Consider the following 23,519-nt stretch of genomic DNA (forward strand, 5'->3'; position numbering starts at 1 on the left):
AGTGCTTTGTGGTAAAGAATACAGTGACTGGTATGGTTTGGTGATACAGCCTGTTTCGTACTAAGGCTAACATTTATACCCGCCCGCCTTTGCTTTTGCACTCTTAGTGTAAATGTGAACACGGTGAGCAAAGGCAGATAGTACCCTAGTATTACTATGAAAATAGTTTTGACCTCATGAACCCTCTGATGAAAGGGCTTCTGGATCCTCTGTGGGTCTGAGGATTACATTTTGAGGATTGCTGTAATTTGGCAACCTTAGAAATAGTCCAAATGTCCAGAAATGGGGCTTGGTTAAATAAGGGATTGTACTTTTACACAATTATATGATAGGAATATAAATTTGTGAAAGTCTGTGTTAAATATGAGCTTATTATACAGTATTTTTCTACACTGGGTGCCTCTGTAACGAGGAAATCAGCATTTCTCGAGTTTATGTGTTGATTCTGATCCTCAACATTTCCATTTAGTTGGTGATTTTGTAATTAAGGAAAGGGAAAGAGATTAAAAGGCAAAGAAGTCAGTTGCTGTCTTCCCTTCCAGTCTGAGGGATTTCTGTATAGTGACTTTGAGTTTAATCTTCTGTGTAAAAGGAATTGGCAGTGGTATCAATCATTTTTAAATGCTTTATAGAAATAGGTGAAATACACCTTCAAATTCACTTCTTCCTTATAGAGTCACTTCCTCATTTGGTATTTTCTGATTTACATTTTCTTACTGTGTCCCTCTTAATTGGGAGAACTTTGAGTTGCTCTAGATTACTTAGCTTCCGAGTGAATTAAAGAAGTTTCTATAACAAGCACAGCCAGAGATTTTCTCACTGTAGTTTAGAACATCTTGCTGATGGAACCATCACTGTGTCCCGTGGTGTCGGTGTAGCCCACACCTTTTAGGCAAGTCAGAAAAAGACCATTAGGGTTAGACCTCCAGGCTTCTTAAGATTTCCACACATGGTGTTTGTTCTTAAGGGGAACCATCCATGTTCTGCGGAAAGTCAGAACACTTTTCATGAGAGGCATCATTGAAGATAGGCTGCTTTCTAGATCTTAGATATGTCTCTTTGTCACAATGGAAGTGTAATAACCATGACTTATTTTCAGTGATAATATTTTTCTAAGCGCCGAGTTCTAGAGAAAGTTTAATGTTTAAAATTTCTTTTCAGATAATCTTTGTGTTTATTCAAAATTTTGTGTCTTGTTAAGGTGTGCTGGGAGAATATATATAGTATGATACTATTTATATAAATTTTAAAATATACCAGACAAGGGGCGCCTGGGTGGCTCAGTGGGTTAAAGCCTCTGCCTTCGGCTCGGGTCATGATTCCAGGGTCTTGGGATCGAGCCCTGCATTGGGCTCTCTGCTCTGCAGGGAGCCTGCTTCCTCCTCTCTCTCTCTGCCTGCCTCTCTGCCTACTTGTGATCTCTGTCAAATAAATAAAATCTTAAAAAAAAAATGAAAAATTAAAAAAAATAAAATATACCAGACAAAACACATTATTATGTATTAGAGCCTAAGGAAAAATAATGTGAAGATTTTAGATTTAAATTAGACTAATTAATTAGAATTAATGTTATGTGGTTTTTTTTTAAGCCTTTATTTTACTTTTCAAAAAAATTTATTCTAGGGAGGGAGGGAGGGGTAGAGGGAGAGAGAGTTTCAAGCAGGACTCCCCACTGAGTGTGGAGACTTACATGAGCTCCATCTCACAACTCTGAGATCATAAACTGAGCCAAAATCAAGAGTAGGATGCTTAACCAACTAAGCCATTCAGGCACCCCAATGTCATGTGTGTTTTATTTTGACAGTCAGGGGTGCCTGGGTGGCTCAGTTGGTTAAGCGACTGCCTTCGGCTCAGGTCATGATCCTGGAGTCCCAGGAACCGAGTCACACATCCGGCTCCAGCGGGGAGTCTGCTTCTCCCTCTGACCTCTCCCCTCTCATGCTCTCTGTCACTCTCTCTCTCTCAAGTAAATAAGATTTAAAAAAATAATAATAAGGGTGAGCCTGGTGGTGGGTATTAAGGAGGGCATGTATTGCATGGAACACTGGGTGTGGTGCATAAACAGTGAATCTCGGGACACTGAAAAAAAATAATCTGAGAGACAGTTTCAAACAATTTGCATTTAAAAACACGATTTATTTTGTAAATGATCTTATTGAAAATGTTTAATGATATGAACTTTCTAAACTGGATGTTCTATTTGATCTTTTGATCTATGGATCAGAGACAGATTTATGTGTTTTTAAAGGATAATTCACAACCTTTTAGTCTTAGGAATAAACTGAGAGGAAGGTGTAATGTACACCTGCCCTTGGTGGAAACAAACAGCTGCACACCATCGTTAGCATATTTGATTTTTGAGAAGGTGGTGGACACTAGGTTCTTAGATGCTGTGAGACTTTCCACCATACTTAGGGTGATTGACCAAACATCAGAGGCGAAGGGAACTAACGTGTAAGGAAATAGATACTTCCCTTGGGATTCAGGGATCATTTATTCCTAGATATTGGCGACAATTGAAGTAATACTTTTACAAGAGCAGCAGTGTACCAAAGACATGCTAGGAAGACACTAATGACTCTTACACTCTTGAAAAGAATGAACTAGATTCTTCCACTGAAAAATACTGGGTGAGAAAGAAATCGTTTTCCATGCCACTCATTTAAGCAGTGTTACTTATTTTAGGAGCATGGTGCCCTGCTTAAAGTTGACTATTAAATGCATACTAAGTTCTGTTTAGAAAAGAGGTCACAGGAAGCTCTATATGGGCTTATGTGTAATAAAATACTGAGTCATTCTGAACATGATCTAGAGAGAATGACACTGAATCCTGGTGAAATTGTAGTTGTGGTAGCTTACAGCGTAGGGAAGAATTGACCAAGATGAATGGAGAAGATGCTTGCATTACATCCAAGATTTTATAGAATATGAGGCATTTGAATGATGAATTGAGTTGATTCTTAAGAATTACTAGTTTGGGGGCGCCTGGGTGGCTCAGTGGGTTAAGCCTCTGCCTTTGGCTCGGATCATGATCTCAGGGTTCTGGGATCAAGCCCCGTATCAGGCTCTCCGCTCAGCAGGGAGCCTGCTTCTGCCTGCCTCTCTGCCTACTTGTGATCTAGCTGTCAAATAAATAAATAAAATCTCTCTCTTTAAAAAAAAAAAAAGAATTACTAGTTTGGAAGGCAGCTAGGCATGATGAAAAGTAAGCACCTCTGCTTTAGTTGTAAGTAATTGGAAGTTTGCTTAAGATGACTTAGAGCAGTAAGAATTTACCTCCTGAGAACAGATTTTTATTTAGTTTGTGTGTATTCACGAATTGAGCATAAATGAGTAAATAATGTTAGCCAAGTTTGGGACACATAGGGAACTGGGCAAGGGGGTAGAAATAGTTTGGTTGGAGGGGAACCTAAATTATAATCTGGGAAGAGTACTGACAAGAAGCCATGGTGACCAAAAATCAAAGAGGCAAGTAGTTATCTGCCCTGCTTTGAGTCAATTACTGGAAGGTTAATTTTTTTTTTTTTTTAAGGTGGTAGTTACCTCTTACTTACCTAGGTAGTCAAGTGTTACTTCTCTAACCAGTTTGAGGGCTTATTCTATTGTTCAGACATTTGATTTTTTTTACTCAGTCATTGTGGTTTTTCAAGTCTTAATTTGTAAGACATTTACTCTTAAGGATACTTTTTCAGAAAACTGTAATAATGAGTTTTTGTGTGCATAATGAACTTAGATCCCAGCCTCAGAATACCTTTTTATTTGCTTTGTTTTAATAAACGCTCTTCACCATTCCTATTTTATAGTTGACCGTACTTTCATACAGTTTCACATAAACTATTGGACTATTTATAAAACAAGACATAAAGATGTAGCAGAGAAGGCAGGAAGTACTTGACGTTTGTATGCCATATCTTGTTCTCTGCTTCCTGTCAGTTAAACCACGGTGATAGGAACAGAGACACAGATGTACAATTGCTGCTTTAATTTCCCATTAGGGAGACCCGTTAAATATAAAGCTTGTTTCATTAAACTTCTGTCACTCGTTGATTCTAGGTATGTTGGCTTGTTTTGTATTATATGGATTGTATGGATTATAGTTACATGTTTGATATAGAAAATATAACTTTTATATAATTAAACATGTATTTTGTGAAATTTATACAGGTCATAAAGGATTGGCTTTCAAATTTGTATGTATGATGTATATTCAGTATGAAGTGATAAACTAATATTTTGATCTTGAAATTTTAGTATTTAAGCATAATTTTATTTTTGTATTTTGGCATATCCAGATTCTTTAAAACATTTAAAGCATTTTATTTTACAACTTTAAGATGACAAAAGGAAGGTCAGAGAGCTTGACTTACTCAAAATATAGTAGATGGAAGAACTAGGATTTGAAAGTGTGTTTTCTGATACTAGTAGGTCCTGTGTCCTTTTAGGAAAAGGTTTGTTTTTATTAAATTTCTATTACACTTATTATTCATATTATTCAGTGATTCAGACTTTTAAATTTACCTTTGCCTGTTCTACCTGGAATATTACTCCCCCAAACCCCGCCCCCGCCCCTTGCCACCGTCCCCACCACCTCCCTCAGGTTATCTCTGCTTTGAAAAAAAGAAATGCTACTTATGCCTAAAGAAATGGCCCACATGTCACTTCCCTGTGAAGTTTCTCAGGTTCTCACAGGTATTTAACTCTTTCTCATTATTCCTTTAACACTTGTTTGACTTAATTATTTACATTGTTCTTTGGTTATCTGTTTACATACCTTTTTTCTTGCTTAAGGCAGTAAACTACTTCTTTATTTTTCTTTTATTTTTACTTTATTATACTTCTTTATTTTAGGTACCTAGTACCTAGCATGTAATATATTTTATAAATACTTCTTAGAGGAATAAATACATGCTTGATATTTCTTTTCTTCGTTCTAGAAACAAAAAAGCTGATTAAAGAACTATAGTATGATTCTTTCCTTTATGGTTTATTTGTAAGAAACAGTTTCATTATAAGATTTCTTTCCTGCTTCTTCCTTCCCCCTCTTTGTTTTTGCTGTTTATAGAAATGAAGTGTCTTAATGAGATTATTAGTGTTTTCAGCATAAGTGGAAGTGGTGATTATTGGCTCACTAAAAAATATGGCTGAGAATACCTTAGTATTGATTGCTGTACATCAAAAATCTTTTTCTTTTGTCTTCAGATTGATCTGGAGAAAATGTCTAGCTCTCCATTACAGTTTTTCTGATTTCTCCACTGAATAAAAGGAATAATTCCCTTTACTGCTTCTTGCTTCTTCCTATATTTTCTGGTTTTATTCCTAAGTCTTATGTACCTCAGTGAAATTGGGCTTCTAAAGTACTGTCTTTCAATGTCAACATAAAAAATATAATAAAAATAAATAAATTATAGTCCTATTATCAACAAAACAAGATTCTTTGCAAGCAGGATTTTATTTAGACCTGTCTATTCTAGGAATAGAATATATAGAAATTTTTAAAAGTTCATGTATTAACAGTTTTCCCAGCTGAAAATGGTTGTAGGTTACAATCTTATTTTTTAAAAATCAAATTTAAATGATCCAGTAAAAAAGTCAAATCTAAGGATTCAGATCTGCTTTTAAAGCTTAAAGGAAAAATTCTGAAGCTATATGAATTTCACTTCTTAAGAAGTTTCAAAAGAACCAGTGAAGTAGTTCTTATGTTTATTAAAACAGGTCTTAAAAAAAGAAAACCGACTTAGGCTAGACATTTGGAAAATAGTTCATAGGGTTGTTGGGTGTTCTTTTATATGTGGGGCTTCCCGTTCTTGCCCCATTTGTTTGTGGCACTTGTGTTTCTCTGTGTTTGAATCAGAAAATACATGTATATATGTTGCTTTGAACATAGTAAAACCCAGAACACCACCAGTTGGCTCTGGCAGGTGAAAACATCACATAAAAATCCGTGAAAGGCTAAAGCATACATAAGGAAACACTAATGTTTTATCATTTTAATGAAGAATTACAGTAAGTAAATATTTTTTATTAACAAAAGACAGTGTCCTTTGATCTTGTGGCCTAATTTGACTTGCAACACAATATACTTTTTTTTTTTTTAATTTCTTTTCAGCATAACAGTATTCATGGTTTTTGCACCACACCCAGTGCTCCATGCAATACGTGTCCTCCCCAATACCCACCACCTGGTAACACAATATACTTTTAATATGCATTTAAGTTATATTTATAAAGGACCATAGAAATAATTTATCTAAGTCTTTTGTTCTCAAGTAGCTTGTAACCTTGAGAGATGGGACATAGTAAATAATTATAGGATAACATGGAGAATGAGCTTTGTGTCTCCTCCTGCTGTGTTATGTATATTATTGTGATTAGCATTTGGCTTAGGTGGTAGACTGTGCTGGCTCACAGGGCCAGACTGCGCCTTAGCCACTGTGTTTTCCCTGTCCTTCTCCCTTCTGCCTGAATCTGGCACCTAGGTCTCTATGAGAGCTGTTAAGTAAATTAAAGAATATAGATAGTACTGATAGGATTTCTGAAGGCCATCTAGTATATAGGAAAAGACAATACAGGGAGACTTTACTCTTCTTCCTTGAAATGTTTATATTTGTAAAGAGAATGCTTTTTTTTAAAATCCCAATAAACTCTCTTGTTAAATTTCAATTCAAAGTTGGGGCGCCTGGGGTAGCTCATTTGGTTAGGCGTCTGCCTTCAGCTCAGGTCATGATCCCAGGGTTCTGGGATCGAGTCCCACATAGGCTCTCTGCTCAGTAGGGGGGTCTCCTTCTCCCTGTGTCTCAGCTCCCACTGCTTGTGCTCTCTTTCTCTTTCTCTCCCTCTGTCTCTGTCAAATAAATAAAATCTTAAAAAAAATTTTCAATTCAAAGTCAAAATAAAAATTAAAGTGAAACAGAAGCTCTCTGGTTATTTCCATCTAGGTTAATCAGCTTTGCCCTGATGAAACCTGCCTTTGGGTTTAGCTGTAGTTCTCCCGATCTCTACCCTCACTCCACGTTTTCCCTTTCCCTCTCATGTGTACTTAAAGATTGTGTTTAAAGTGCATTATTTCTCCTACAACTCTTATCTTAGAGTAGGAGAGGTCACATTTTCTGTGCCTAATTGTTAGGGGTTGAGAGATAGTGGGAGATAGACATGGAAGGAGAGTGGCAGAAGTTTCTATTCCTGGTGTAAGATAACAACCTGTATTGCCCAACAACCTTACATTTTTATTTATTTTTAAGATTTTATTTATTTATTTGACACAGAGAGAGAGAAAGTACACAAGTAGGAGGAGCAGCAGACAGAGGGCAGGGAGAAGCAGGCTCCCGCTGAGCAGGGAGCCTGATGTGGGACTCGATCCCAGGACCCCAGGATCATGACCTGAGCCAGAGGCAGCTGCTGAACTGACTGAGCCACCCAGGTGTCCCAACCTCACATTTTTAATGCAGACTATTTTGAGGGGAAACAATGTTTTCATTAAGATCATTGGATTAGATCAGGAAGCAACAAATATCGATGAGGATGTAGAGAAAAAGGAACCCTCACTGGTGGGAATGCAAACTGTTGCAGCCACTGTGGAAGACAGTAAAGAGGTTCCTCAAAACGTTAAAAATAGAACTATCCTATGATTCAGTAATCACACTACTGAGTATTTACCTAAAAAATATAAAACACTAATTCAGAGTTGTTCAGAGGGACACAGGCACACCTATACTTATTATAGCATTATTTACAATAACCAAATTATGGAAGCAGCCCAAGTGCTCATCAGTAGATGAATGGATAAAGAAGTTGTGGTGTATATATACAATGGAATACTACTCAGCCATGAAAAAGAATGAAATCGTGCCATTTGCAATGACATGGATGGAGCTAGAGAGATAATCTAAGCAGAGTAAATCAGAGAAAGGTAGATACCACATGTTTCACTCACATGGAATTTAAGAAACAAAACAGTGAACAAAGAAAAAAAAAAGACAAATTACAAAACAGACTTGATAGAGAACAACCTGATGGTTACCAGAGGGGAGGTGGGTGAGATGGTGGGTGAAATAGGAAGAAAAAAAAGATAACTAGATGAGAAGTCTCATGAAGGCAGACGTTTTGGTTTACCACTTTATTTGTATTTTATTTGTTTTGTTTACCACTTTATAGCATCTAGAGCAGGGTCTTGGCATATTGTAGGTACTTAGTGGGTATTTGCTGATTGCATGGAAAGGTGTAAGCGTGAGCTGAAGTCAGACATGTGATCAAACTCTCTGAACACCTTGAGCATTCATTGGCAGGTATTCATCATGAACCATCTGTGTAAGATAAGGGGAGTATGATGGTGACCGGGACCAGGTCCCTGCCCTCTTATGGTTGGTTCCCCCAGTCTGCCCTCTTATGGTTGGTTCCCCCAGTCCTTGTATCCTTGTGTATCCTTGTGTAAATAAAGTGAGGTGGGTATCACTAATGGGACGAATAAATAACAGATAGCAAAGTATTTAGCAGAGGGCCTGGCACACAGAAATGGTAGTGATCGATTACTTTCTTCCACATATTTATTTTGTAATTTGTTATCATTTTTTAAGCTCTTTGAGGATAAGTGTCATGATTTTTTGTGTTTTTTTAAAAACCTCAGTGGTTGGGGTTCCTGGGTGGCTCAGTTGGTTAAATGTCTGCCTTTGGCTGAGGTCATGATCTTGGGGTCTTGGGACAGAGCCCCGCATTGGGCACCCTGCTCAGTAGGAAGTCTGCTTCTCCTTCTCCCTCTGCCCCTCGCCCCTGCTTATCTGCTCTTTCTCTCTCACTCTCTCAAATAGATGAAATCTTAAAAGAAATTTAAAAATTAGTGGTTGTTATAAATGTTTAAGAATTAAAGTAGTATGTATGTTTTGCTTTATAAATTGTAAAATTTAGATGTGTGAGGTATAACTAACAAATGATAATGTAAATAAACCTTACTATGCTCTTTTACAATTTCTGGATGTGTCTTTATGCAAAAGCATATTTAAAAGTCTAATAAGTGAGGTACACTTGGCTGGCTCAGTCAGCGGAGTGTGTGACTCTTGATCTTGGCGTTATGGGTTTGAGCCCCACGTTGGGTATAGAGATTGCTTAAAAATAAAATCTATTTTAAAAAAATCTAGTAAGAGCCTTTTTCATCTGTGAAGGTGACTTTGAATTCTTGAACTTTCCAAGAGTAAGGTAAACCCATAAAGCAGAAAATACCTTTATTAATGACCCTTGGTCAACTCGATGTTTTCATAGGAGCACCGCTCTTCTGGACATTTCTCTGGAAGGAAGTAAAGCTTTCTTAAGTGTTGGTGATAGTAGTGTCTGTTAAGTGACCAAGAAATGTGCATCTGTCGTGAATATCCTTTCTTCACTGATTAACTAAATGAGCATCATCTATTCAAAATACGATTAAATGGTACTGACAAGATACAATCATCTGTACATTCATGTAGGTCCAGTGTTTCAGTTTCACTCTTATTCAAATGAATGTAGGACAGTTTTGATGTTCAGTTGAATAACTTGTAAGAAAGGTTATGTGCTAATGTCAATATCTTTTTGAAAATCTTTTTTTCTTGTTTCCCCCTCTTCTTTTCACCTAAGGAAAAACAAAAGCTTGAAGTCAATTAGGTGAAAACAAAAACTTGAAGTAAATTAGTTAAGTGAATTTCCTTTTAAACAATTTTATAGCACTGTAGGCATTTTAAAAACCATCATTGAGAATCTCTATTATAAGTAATTAATGAAGAATTTAAGGAGGGCAGTGTACACATTGGTGCCTGGAAGCTATCCATGTAGCAGTCAAGCTGTGGAATGTCTGTTTAAGCAGTTCTCATCATTTTTGGATGGTAGTTACCAGATCCCACGTATGTGACTTGCATTGAGCTTTGTAATGATAGGGACCACACTCTGTTGTTGCAACTTGATTTGAAAACCTTCAGGAACTTTCTACCTCTTCCCAAATCAAACCTAAATGCTACTCCCTGCCTTTCAAGTCTCCATAATTTGGTTTTGCTTTGCTTAGTTAACCACATTTTCCACCATTTCCCATTGACACCTCATAGCTCTTGTGAAGCTCGTAATTTGATCAGTTTTGATTCTCGGCATTCACGTGTGTGCACATGCACTTTTGCACACATGCTATACTTTATTCTTTTCCCTTAATCTCTCTGTGTCCTGCTACCTTCCTCTCAGATTGACTTTAGGTCCTTTGTTGTCTATGAGTGTTTCCTTAACCTGTTTGCCCATACCCTCTTCTGAAATGGCTGTAGAACTGACCAGCTTTATGAGCATTTAATTTCCTACTACCTTTTTGGTGTTCTGAACTAGGTTATATCTTTCATGGGAACAAGGCCATGCATTATCTTTTTATATTTACCACAATACTGAGTTTGGGGAAGTGTAGTAAATATTCATCAATGTGTTACTACTAAGTCAATCAGTAGAAGCATAGTTTCTTTAGGAAATGGAAGTTGTAGGAGTGCCTGGGTGGCTAAGTTGGTTAGGCATCTGCTTTCACTCAGGTCATGATCCCAGGGTCCGGGGATCAAGTTCCACATTGGACTCCCTGCTCAGTGAAGAGTCTAAGCAGACTCCCTGTGCCTCTCCTCTCTTCTCTCCACCGCCCCCCCCATCCACCTGCTTATGCTCTCTCTCAAATAAATAAATAAAATCTTTTAAAAGAATGGATGTTCGGATGTCTGGGTTGCTCAGTCGGTTAAGTGGCTTCCTTTGGCTCAGGTCATGTATCCAGGGTCTTGGGATCAAGTCCTGGGATCAAGTCCTTGCTCAGTGGGGAGCCTGCTTCCTCCTCTGCCTGCTGCTCCTCCTGCTTGTATTTTCTCTCACTCTCTGACAAATAAATTTTAAAAATCTTAAGAGAAAATTTAAAAAATTTAAAAAATGGATATTGTGGGATCTTCTGATTAGCTCTAGATATACATCAGATAAGCATCACAAAGTGTTTCCTCTCACCTAATGTAAGATGTTGATGCACTTCAGTTAACTGAAACAGATTCATATGATTTAAAAATTGAGTGAGCAATTATATTATGAAATATAGAAGGGCCTAAAATTTTAATTATTTTGTATTTATTTATTTTGTATTATAAATCTTTATATTTCTTATGAGAAATATTTAAAGTTTGCTTCTAAGGTTTCTACAGTGAGAAGATAAAAAGCTACATGCATAATTTATAAATATTGCATATCTATATTTTATGTCTGTTACAGTACTAAGCTCCTGTCCATCTACTTTCTTATCTCTCATCTGTGGTTTTGTTGCGTCTAGTTTTTTGGTGCCATTGAAATCAGAATCTGAGGTGATTGCCAGATAGCTGTGAGGATAAAATGGGAAGAATCCCATTTTAAGGATCTTGACATGGAACACCAAAATTGTTTGATTAAATCTAGACTTTCTTAAGATAGTTTCCTATTATTTAAAGAAGAAAAGGGGTAATGCTATGAAAAACAGAGGTCATTAGATCATTAGAGGTCTTCTCACATGTGGGGAGCAGTAAGTTTGTGTAAAAGGAATCTTAAACTCCATCAAACTTGGTAACTTGGGAAAAGGTGAAAACATTTTACTTCTCTTGAGTTTATACTGGTAAGTCTGTTCCCACTGTGATTTTGAAAATACCACAGGTATAAATGATTGTGATCATCTAAGAATGTATGGAGAGATCTGGATTGAGCATGGCAGTGAGCACAGAGAGAAGTCTGAGAAAGGGTAGTGCATACGGGGTTGGGATGGGAGGATGGGACAGGGCTAATTTTGGCTTCTTTAATATTGGGGTGAGGTCAGGGGGCCATGAAGACTATAAAATGCAGAAATGCTGGAATACCTCTTTTTTCTTTTTAAAAGACTTTATTTATTTGACAGAGAGATAGAGAGAACACAGATAGGCCAAGTGGCAGGCAGAGGGAGAGGGAGAAACAGGTTCTCCGCTGAGCAGCGACCCGGACATGGGGCTCAATCCCAGGACCCTGGGATCATGACCTGAGCCAAAGGCAGCTGCTTAACCGACTGAGTCACCCAGGAGCCCCTGGAATAACCCTTTCTTAGTTGGGTGTGAAGAGTAGTAATATGGCAGAGGTATTCTTTTAAACTCGGTCCATGGAATATTCCTGTTCACTCTTTCAGTCCTTATTCTGTTCAGCTATTCTGCTTTACAAATCTGACCAGCCTTTCACTACACAAGGAAGAACCCCACTAATCCCTGTTCATGGGTTTGAACTTTTTCCTATAAGTAGTGAGGTAGTTTTGAGTAAAGAGGTAAGTTGCTGATATTTTTATTTGTGTTAAGCTGTTCCTTTGACTGGATGAAGAAAGCCTGGAGGGAAGCTAGGGTAAAGGTGGTAAACTGGAGGGACAGTGCGTCTCTCCTTAAGAGTCAAACTTCTTATGACAATACAGTTTCTTCTGGAAGAGTGTTGTGTGGGAGTTGGAGGTGCGGGGAGGCATGGCATGCAGCAAAATCTCCGGGGGGACTTTCAAACTACCTGTCCCTGGCTTTTCTCCTGCAGTCTGGACCAGAGTGAAACACTGTTATTGATGGAAATCTGCTGTGTGTTCAGGTGGGGGAACCATTGTTCTAGCATCTTCTAAGAGGATGAATATATTAACTGGGGAATAAACAACCCCAGAAACGAAACAGAATTTCCTTGCAAGTTGACTCTTGAGAGATTTTCTGGCTTTGCTGATAAGCCCATTGGAGCATGTTTGTGTTTCCTGGACAGGTGTGTTTCTGTCAGAGTTCAGGTTTTGGGTGCTGGAGGGAAGAAAGTTCCTTCAGTTTATCTATATAATAAAAAGTACCCATTAATGACATTTTGATAATTATCACTTTCAACTTTTTTTGAGAAGGGAAAGGAGTTAAATTTTTTTTTTTTTTTTTTTAGGACCAAGGTTAAAACACTATCTGATTACTGTTGGCTATCTCGCTTTGGTTTTAAATTCTCTCATTTGCAGAACACGTACAGAAAAAGGGTTAATCTTGAGACCGCAGGTATTGACAGGTCTAGGTATGTGGTCTGTTTGGCTGTTTTGCAAGGTGCTGTGAATGCTGCCTGAGTGTAACCTGACACCAGGTAGGCCGGGGTGGCCAAGGATGGAAGTGGAGAACAATGTGGAAGAACTGGAATTTCAGGTATAGGCAGTGAGTAATTGCAGCCTGCCCTCGAGTCCTGGAACTGAACATCTGGGTGTCAGCAGAAAGACGCAAGCACAGAGAAGTCAGCCTCTTGGCTTGATCTTATTGACAGTGTGTGTGTGTCTGTTTTTACCTTACGGTGCTTGAAGTAAGATGAGCTTCTTCATGTTTTCCACGGCCTGCTTCAGCTTTGCTTATGTCACTGGAAGCCTGACCAAAAACACCAGTTTGTGCATCATTCACACAAAAGTAAAATTATATTTTTCAAAAAGTTCTAGGCACTTCAGTTTCCCTTCTCCTTCTCCCCCACCCCAAACTGCAGGAAAGGTGCTTTAGGCAGAATAGTCATTTAGAAGATATTGGTACTAGTATGGTTTCAAGGACATATTTTTAAACTTCTCCTAAATTTTCTTAAATCCTTTGAATATGTGAAATAAAAGGTAGGGACATAGAAAGTTTTTCTTTTTCATTTTTTGAAACATTTTCTTTTTGAACTAAATTATGAGACCCCTCAATGCATTGGGGAATGATTTATTCCTCTTGTGACATTGACTTGTATCTTTTTCACTTCTGTGTTTTGTACAGAGTACATGAGTTAGTGCTAATGCAGTGAGATTTATTTTACAATTGGTGCCCCTTTTTGTTCTTTCTTTCTTACTCACTAGGAACTGAGAGACCAACCACGCTTGTTTGGGGAAGTTCAAATCTGGTTACTTAACTGTAACTACATTTTGGTGTGTTTTTTAAATCATTTTTTCCATATTCACATTTTTTACAATTTAAGTGATAGAAATACTGTATTCAAAGAATTAGCAAGAATAATATTAGTTAAAATTTGTTTTCAAGTATTTTCATTGATTATTAAGTTGTGGTAGCTTTTTATGAAAAGGTTTCTAAAGGGGCGCCTCAGTTCCTTGAACATTTGCCTTCAGCTCAGGTCATGATCCCATGGTCCAGGGATCTAGCTCTGGGTCAGGCTCCCTGCCCAGAGGGGAGTCTGCTTCTCCTTTTCCTTCTGTATGTATGTGTTCTCTCTCTCTCTCTCTCTCTCTCCCAAATAAACAAATAATCTTTGGGGAAAAAAGGTTTATTAATGTTTTCACTCTCTTGGCTGAGTGAAGGTAAAGCAAATGGTATGATACGATAGAGCTTAGGAAAAATAATAATAGTAAAACTTTAAGATTTAAAACAATAACAGAAATCTACAAACTCCTGTACTTAAAGTTGTTCCAGGTAAAAATATGATTAAAAATGATTTACTACGTATCAGAAGTTTGCACAGAATAGTGTAGAGATCGCTGCAGATCCTTGTGTAAAAGATTTCTTTGTTTCCAGATACTCTGCTAAAGAACAATACTGATGAGATTCTATTAATGTAAATACAGGGGCATTAGTAGAGAATGGGGCTGGGAATTTGGGCCTCTCTTGCTTTCTTTGCCACTAACTTTCTTTGTGACCTTGGACAAGTCAGATAGTGCCAGGCCCAAATTCTTTAGCTGGTCAGTGACTGTGTTGATTTATGTAATCCTTTTTTTCAGCTTTAAAATTGTGTAATTCCACACTTTTTAGATTGAGAACAGACAGACCCTGGGATGATTGTACAGAATATATCTTGGTACCGCCGATTTATTGTTTTCATTTCTTCTGGAAGCTAATGTGTAAAGCATTCTACTGTATTAGAAAACACATGAAAAGTCCTGACTGTAGTATATCACACAAGAATCCCAGTCGTTACAGTTTGAGTTTATTGCTTGCTTCTCATTTTAATTTACCTAGCTTTTTTTTCCTCTTACTTTTCTTATTTGATTTCCTTTCATTTCTACTGTGTTTCTTCTAAGGTAATGGTTTTTCCAAATATGCTTGCTTTTCTTATGTTGTGTATGTCTATATGTTGAAAAGGGCCTTTTATTAGGTTATCACTCATATAAAAATACTTTCTGTTCAGATATTCGGCATCTGGTGTCTGGAGTTACTATAGAATTCCAGTTCTTTAATTACTTTCAACTTTATAAACATGCATATATACATTAATGTAAGCGCTGTCTGCATGCTTTATTAAAGGTAATCTTTCAATCACCCCATTGCTCTAAGCTATTTTTACCTCCTTTGGGCTAGAATTGTTCAAAACATTTTTGTCATACCTTTTGTTTACTAATTTTCCTTTTGAGTGTAATGAGTTGGTGACCTGGTAACTTCCAAAGGGTAGCAATGATTTGTTTTTAAATATCATTATGAATTAATAGGTTTTTAGACCCTTGTGTTTAGAACCCCTTTGAAGGAAACTTAAATTTATGTTCAATCAGGGATTAAAAAAGCAGGTATGAGAAGTTAAAAACTGATTTTGATTGTCATGTTTTTATAATAACTGAAATATTTTATAATAAATTAAACAAAATAGACTGAGTTGGTTGTAGGAGCCATCAATGCTGCTGAGGGTTTGTGTTTACAATCAGTAAATTCATTTTGTTTGGAACAGGGGCATAATGGAACTCTGTGTAAGGGGAAACTTGCCAGACAGGGTGAGGTCCGAGCCTAGAAGCAGCTGGATTTATCAAGTAGGTGCCAAATTTTCAGACGCTGGGATAGAATTATACTTTTGTTGATAACGGGCTATATAGTATTCTCTGTTGGAGTCTAGCAAATAGCTGTGGTCAAAGAGATTCCCAGAGAGTATGGAAATGAGACTTAAGGATGAATCAGTCACGTGGCACACACCTGTTACTCGTCTCTTGCATTGTGCGGAAGCTGTATTGAAGCTAACGTTTATGGAACAGAAGTTATCTGCCAGGCATTCTGTACATGGAGTTTGTATCCATCTTCACAGCAACTCTGGATGTTGGTGTAATATTTTCTACCCATTTTACAGAAAGGGGACACTGACACAAAGTATCTTGTCCAAGGTCACAGTGCAGAAGATTCAAATCCAGGTGGTCTGACTCCAGAGCTTGTGCTGTTTTAACTGTTTTGCGTGCTTTATAATTTGACCATAACTCTGCAGCTTATTTTGGTGATAAAAAAGTAGGAACCTTATTGTTGAGACCCTCCTGTGGCATGTCTCCTGGGACAAGAAGAATGTGATCTGATCTAGTTTAAAGACCCGAGAGCCAACTTGGGGAGTTTTTACTATTCAATGGTTGTTCAACTAGGTGACTTTCCATAGCTGAGCAAATAAGGTAGCTGTTTATGCCTGTATTGGATAAACGGTGTTCACTTATATTTTTTCTTGTTATTTTATAAAGACTAAGTGACACTTTGAAAATGAAGTAGGTTTAAGAATTACTAATGACGCAGCATGTTCCTGAATATCATACATATAGTTGATGGTTATAATACTTACAGTTAACTGAAGACCTTGTAATTTGTTAGGTTAAAGCAAAAAAACACCTTTTTCTCTTCATTCTGAGTACTCATGTCTTTTTTCATATTAGAGCAACTTTGAGGAATAAAATGTAAGTTCCATTTGAACATGTTTTAGACACATTGACTCTGAGGGGCACCATTGTGAACTTCTCTAATATAGTGACTGGATTTGGAGATGAGGAGCTTAACTTGAGATGGAAATTTTCCCCCCCAATTTGATATATATATGTATTTACTTAGAAATACGTGTTTCAAACTATCAGAGCACAGAGGACTTGGGTAGTTTTAGAGGCTAGGCTTTGTACTCTTGCCCTGGGCAGAGTCCTGATTTGCGAGGTGAGGGATCTCTCTGCAGAGGTGTTAAGCCTTCAGATAGTGAGACCTTGGGCACAGGGACTCAATTTATTCATGAAAAACCAAATCATTGATCTAGATATTCAGTCTCTTCTATTACTGAAAAGATTGTGATGCAATGGAGCTTTGTTCTTTAAGTATCTCTAATATGTTTGGGTGATGCCTCTAGATCCAGAATCAGGAAATTTCTTCCCAAGATCCCTCTTGGTGCCATAGGTTATATAACTACTGAGAGAAGAAGGCATGGGAAGGAGAGAAGACAAGAGGATCAGAGACCTGATTAGGCCAGTAAAGTAATTCCAAAGCTTTTCTTACACTTTTTCAGTTTGTGAACTTCTATATAAAAATGGGCAAAAGCTATCCACCAGACTGAAGGTGTCTCTTTCTATCCTAACAACTGGCTTAGTGATCATGGACACTCATTTCAGTTGTGGTTTATTACCTGGGTATTAGTGTGTATTGAAAGGTGTGGGTATGTTGATTGCTTGTACTTATTTTTGACATTTTTGAACATTTATTAACACATAATAGTGTGGAAATGCTAAGAAAAGGTATACGATTGCCGTGGAAAAGAAAGTGAAACTTAACTTTACATAGATGTGTTCACAGTGGTCACTGGTAGAGAGTCACTTTATATTTACAAATAAATGGATTTGGAATGGGCCTTTTGGAATCTATACCTTTTACAGAGAAACTTTTGTTACCAGGAAACATCCTTGATTGTGGTTATACTTTCTTTTTAAAGATTCTATTTATTTGAGAGAGAGAGCGCACAAGCAGGGGGAGGGGCAAAGCGAAGAGGGACAAGCCGACTTCCCTCTGAGCAGGGAACCAGGCTCAGGCTCAATCGCTGGACCCTGAGATCATGACCCAAGAGCCCCCCTGGCACCCCATTATAATCCTTTTTACATTACTGTGGCACACAGGTTTGTTAGGTACAGAAGGTATTTTTAGACAGTGGTTACTTCCCCAGAGAAGATTTGCTCTATTTTGCTCCCTGGCATATTGTTTTCAAAATAGCAGGCACTCAAACATTTATTCAGTTGAATTAGGGAGACATAATTTTCAAATGTGAAACAATTTGCAATTAGTGCTAACTTAGCGGACCGGAAGTGCTGTATTTCTGAAGGGAGTGATTCCAATAGGTGGAGGTGTAGAGATTTGGGAGGTTTATGAAAGAAACGGGACTTGATACTTGAGTGAGAAAGATGTGAATGGATGCTGAGGAGGGAGAGGTATTCTGAGAATGGGGAATAAATAGTATTTAAGAAGAGAGGCAAGAATGAATACAGTCTGTGTGAAGGAACATAAGAAGGAGACACGTAGGTGGCCAGTCAGTTAAGTGTCTGCCTTCGGCTCAGGTCATGATAACAGGGTCCTGGGATGGAGCCCTGCATTAGGCTCCCTGCTCAGTGAGGGGTCTGCATCTGCCTCTCTCTGTCCCTCCTCCCTGCCTTTGTTCTCTCTCTCTCAAACAAATAAAATCTTTTTAAAAAGTGGGGGAGACCATAAGAAAGCAACTACAGTATAGAAGAATGAGATTGGGTAATAATTTAAGGGGAAAGATTGTAAGTAACATTTGTCCAAAGCCAAATGTTTGTCTTATGCTTATATGTCTGTCCGTGTTCAGTTTAGGTCAATGCATTGTTCTCCCCTCCAGTTATGGTGCATTGCTGAAAAACTACTTGAATGCACTAAAAATAAAAATGCTTTTCTAGTACTGGAGTTGAACTTGTTGTAGAAAGAGGTGGGGTGGAATAGATGTGGGAGACTGCTGGGTTAGAATCAGTTCAATGAATAGAAGTAGCACCTGAGTTGGATTCTTAAACCTTATTTTATTTTGGTTCCCAGTTAGGAAAATTACAGTTATCCATGATGACCCATAGGGTCCAGAGTATATAGGGAATCAGCTTTACTGAAATTAGGAAATTGACTATTTGATTTGGCTGGCATATGCTAGTTGGATTTAAGTTTTCAGGGAAACTAATTGACCAGCTCAGCTTCATTCCCTAATTTGTCTCTTTGAAACTAAAATTGTAAATGCTGTTTCCAAGTAGTAGATGTAATTTAATGTGATAATTTTTGTAATCTTTGTCATTTCATATCACATTTATAACCATAAACATACACAATATTTCATAAAATTGTGATGAATTAAAAAATTTTTCCTTCTACTTTTGTAACTTTTTTTTTTTAAATAGGAAACATCTTTGACAGGCACTTTTTAAGCATTTCTCCCTTCACTGCGAAATTGTTTTCACTCTTAAGTTGCGTTTCTGTTTTTCTACTATTGTAAAGTGCAGTTCTTTGCATGTTTTAATTTGCCATGACGTGGTCAAGTGCCGTTTCCTTCCTGTTGCTTGCAAGCCTGTGCTAGAGATAAGGATACATTTCAGTGCATTAAAAAAGAAGCCACTGAAGACAGGCTTAAGCATGGTAAAACATTCTACTTATCAGAAACCTTTTTAAAGAACAGAAAAAATGGACTTTAATACCTTTATTTTTTAAAGCTCTTAAAATAGTACTTACTAAACTTTAAAGTATTAGACAGATTTAAATTCTTATGTATATTAGGCATAACAGGGTACTGTATGGGTTTCTCCTAAGGCAAAAAATATACAGATGAAATTACTCATGGAGTAGCAATTCCTGTGCGGTTTGCCGGGTTACTGGCAAGAAGGAAATTGTTTATATGTCCTTTATTGTAATTACAAACCTAGTTATTGCTGGGTGGATTTTTTTTTTTTTTTAAGTATTTGGTACTTTAACTGTAGTTTAACTGGGGTGAGGGAAGAAGAGAGAATGGCTGCACTTTGAGAAATGAGAAGCGATTTTATCTTAGCAAGAATGAAATTTTTGAAGAAAATACAAATCCAACTTAAAAAGAAAAAGCCTGTGTTCATCAGTCATGTTAGTTTTGTTTAAAAACATTAACAAAAAACACATTGGAGATACTGTCCTCAATATTTATTGTTATATTCTAAATTGGTATGATTGCTTTTTTCATAACTAACTTAAATTTCTATTTTTCAGGCCAAGAAGCTCTAGAGAAGAAAAATTTCAGAAAAATTGCCTCTGTTTGACTAAAATACCAGTGAACCAAGAAAATTTGAAGCACCATCCCTAAAGAAAACCTGGTTTACAGTAACTTCACAGACTTAGCTGAGGGTTTTTTACCCAAATTGGTCACTGGATTCTGCTGCCTCATACTTGAACCTGCTTGGAATTTTTCTCATGTGGATCTAAGGGGAATGCTTTATTATGGCTGCTGTTGTCCAACAGAACGACCTAGTATTTGAATTTGCTAGTAACGTCATGGAGGATGAACAACAGGTATGAAACCCAGAGAAAATTGGATTTTTATAAGTTTATTATTCTTATTCTTCCATTTGCAACAGAAAATTATTTACTTTAAAAGACAGTAGGAGAAACTTTATTAATGTAAAAATGTAGATACTAAAAATTTGATGATAATTGTGATCCTTTGTTTTAAGTACTAGTTAATTTGTCAAAGAGTTTAATCCTTAGCTTTGATGTGGGACAAGGAAGTAATAATTTCAGGGTTAAGCTTTTTTTTTTTTTTTTTGGTAAAATGAGACTTAGCAATAAATAAAATACCTTAAGTAATTATTTCAGAGTACTTAAGTGATTTGAAAAGTTCTATATGACATACCAACAAGACATGTACATTTTTTTGGTAATACAGGACCTGTGGTTGTATTAGTTGCTTGCAGTTCTGCAGTTTAAATGCATGTGGTTAATTAGTATTTATAATCCTGGGCTAGTTTTTCAAGTGGATGGAGAGATGTTAGCAGTCCCATAATCATGTATTGCTTCAGTCCAAAGCACATGATTCTGAGGAAGTCACTTAACCTCTCCAGGTCTAGATTGCATCATCTGTTGCATGGGAGGATCGAACTGAAGAATTTCTAAATCGGCTTTCACTGAGTTTATGTTCAGTGATATTCCAGTTACTGTTTCTACAATGGGAAGAAGATCCAAGAAACATTGAGAAAAAGGATCTAAGTTAATTCTAGACTCCCTGCTCCTCTGCCCCACCCCCACTTCAGGGGGGAGATGCTAGAGGTTCCTGGGACTTCACAATTTATTTCATTTTATTTTTAAAAATTTTTTAAAGATTTTATTTATTTGGCACAGAGAGAGAGAGAGATCATAAGTGGGCGAGAAGCAGGCAGAGAGAGAGGGAGAAGCAGGTTCCTTGCTGAGCAAGTAGCCCAGGACCCTGGGATCATGACCTGAGCCAAACACAGACACTTAATCGACTAAGCCACCCAGGAGCCCCTAATTTATGTCATTTTAGATAGGTTATGTGAAGGTGTAAGACATAATTGGGAGAAATGCTGTGTTAGACTCAGTATACTGGCAAAAACATTTTGAGGGCGTTTAGGTTTAAAATATGCTGAATAAATTGATTTAGATACTGAAATAAGCCTAATCCCAAATATCTAACATTAATAGGCCAATTACAATGTATCATACTTTTATTCTAGAAACATAGTTATGACAGATAATAAAATTGATTCTTACTTTGGGCGGGGCATTATATTTCGTTGCTGTTTGTATTGTCTGTTGAGGTGACAGGATTAAAAATTTCTAAGTAAACCTACAAAAGATGAGAATTTGCATTGAGGTACCTTAAAATCAAGATGAGCTTTGGCTGGGAAGGAAAAAAGTTTGAGGGGGAGGATTGCTTGGTCCCAATTAAAAATATTAATGTGTACATGGATTTAATCTAGAGACAATAGAAAGGATATTTTAGGAAAGAAAGTATTTTGAATTTGTTTTAAAACAGGATATTTCTCTGTATGTTAAGGTTTGCAAACCATGTGTTTACTGTACAGCCCTTGTGATGAAAGAGTCCAGGCTCGCTGTGGTGAGGTTTGTTCTCTGTGTGGCCACAGAGGACAGAGCTCGAGGCCATTCACTGGTGTGCTCTGTGCAGTGACTTTGACACTCTTCTGACTGTGAGAAACACATTTTACATCATGGTGCAGTATTCATACCCATGTCTACATAGCCTTAAAACTAGTTTCGTGCTTAATCTGTGTGATGCGCTTAATTTATCTCACAGAGGTTGTTAATATAGTCTTTGGATAGGGAAATGATGCTTAAGCGTAACATCAGAGTGCTCATACGTGTTTTTTTCTTGTTATTTTCATCAAAATGCGTGTATACATTGTTATATGTATTTGCTTTCTGCAGGTATTATTAAAAGGACTTTACAAATATTAGACCTGAGACAAATAGTATTATCCCCCTTTTATGATGAGGAAAATGAGACAGAGAGAGTTTAAACGATTTCCTTGAAACCCTAAAGCTAGTCAGTAGTGGAGTTGCAATTTGAACCCAAGCAGTTTGACTCTCATTAGTGTTACTCTTCCACTGAGTTTATATAATAATTCACTGGTTTATAATCAGTGTCACAACTTGGCAGGTTTAGCGTTGTCCAGCCTATGGCCATGAGCACAGCAAGCTTCACTGATCATATGGGGCAGATCCAGTCGTGTCAGTCTTACTATTAGCATCATGGTTCTACTCTCTGATTTGCTTGTTAGATTTGTTGTTGTTTTAAGATTTATTTATTTTGAGAGAAAGTGAACGAGCTGGGGGAGAGGCAGGGGGAGAAGCAGATTCTTTGCTCGATCCCAGGATTCCGGGATCATGACTGAGCCGAATGCAGAGGCTTAACTGGCTCAGGCCCCCAGTTAGTTTTTTTTTTTTTTTTTTTTTTTGATCTAAAAGTAATAACATGCCAATTGCAAAAGAAGGCACCTAATATAAAAATATGTTTTTACCCTTCCTGCCTAATCCATTTCTCCCCAAAACCAAAAGACACCATTATTAACATTTGATGTTAATTTTTTAGACAAAGACCCCCAATAAAGAACACTGTATGTACATACAAACCTACATAAAGAGGTTGTTTTTAAGATACAAATGAAAGTATGCTAAACCTTTTTTGTGACTTACTTTCACTTACTGTATTATAAACGTGTGTGTGTGTGCTGGCTCTGCATCCCTGTTTTTTATACATGTTGGCTGATCGTTACTAGTTTGCCAATCTTTGATCATGGACAAGACAGACTTACCAGTATTTTGCTCTTATAAACAAGATTGCAGTGGACGCCCTCATTTGGGAGGCAATAGACCTATAGTAGTTAAGAGCTCAGATACTGGAGTCAGAACATCTGGGTTTGACTCCTCGCGCTGCTTATTACCTCTGTGACTTTGGACAGATTACTTAACCACTCTCTGCCTTGGTTTCCTTATCTGCAAGATGGGAATGATAATACCAGACCCTATATAGTAGGGTTATTGTGAGAATTAAGTGAGTTGATCTATATAAAGTTCTTAGAACCATCCCTGAGCACTCTTGTTTCGTTATTGTACACACACATGTGTATCTTTGTACACTTGTATGATTATTTCATTAAGATTTCTAAAAGTAGATTTACTGAGTTTACTCAGTGTATACTGAGCATAAAATACTACCAAATTGTTCTTCAAAAAGTCTGTCTGTTTCTACTACCGCTAACAGTGTATGTCCCAAAGTGTCACTAACAGAAAGCCTTTTTTTTTTTTCCCCTTTTGGTAAGTCATTTGGGTGAAAATGATATTCTACTATTTTAATTGGCATTT

The 23,519-nt window shown here is 37.2% G+C and overlaps 1 protein-coding gene across 5 annotated transcripts in view; it reads left to right on the plus strand.

Moving 5' to 3' along the window:
* Positions 1-23,519, plus strand: part of LOC111146960 (E74 like ETS transcription factor 1) — a 79,182-nt gene that overhangs the window by 12,349 nt on the left and 43,314 nt on the right. For 4 of the 5 annotated variants that reach the window (XM_022502722.1, XM_022502724.1, XM_022502723.1 and 1 more), the window contains one exon: positions 19,893-20,192. In XM_022502722.1, coding sequence (XP_022358430.1) covers positions 20,121-20,192 — 72 coding nt within the window. In that variant the 5' untranslated portion in view covers positions 19,893-20,120. Of the gene's footprint in view, positions 1-19,258; positions 19,296-19,892; positions 20,193-23,519 lie in introns of those variants that run through there. The other variant, XM_022502721.1, reaches the window with a different exon arrangement.

Source organism: Enhydra lutris, unplaced genomic scaffold (genome assembly GCF_002288905.1).
Source record: "Enhydra lutris kenyoni isolate GAN:26980312 unplaced genomic scaffold, ASM228890v2 scaffoldscaffold15, whole genome shotgun sequence".
Taxonomy (NCBI): Eukaryota; Metazoa; Chordata; class Mammalia; order Carnivora; family Mustelidae; genus Enhydra; species Enhydra lutris.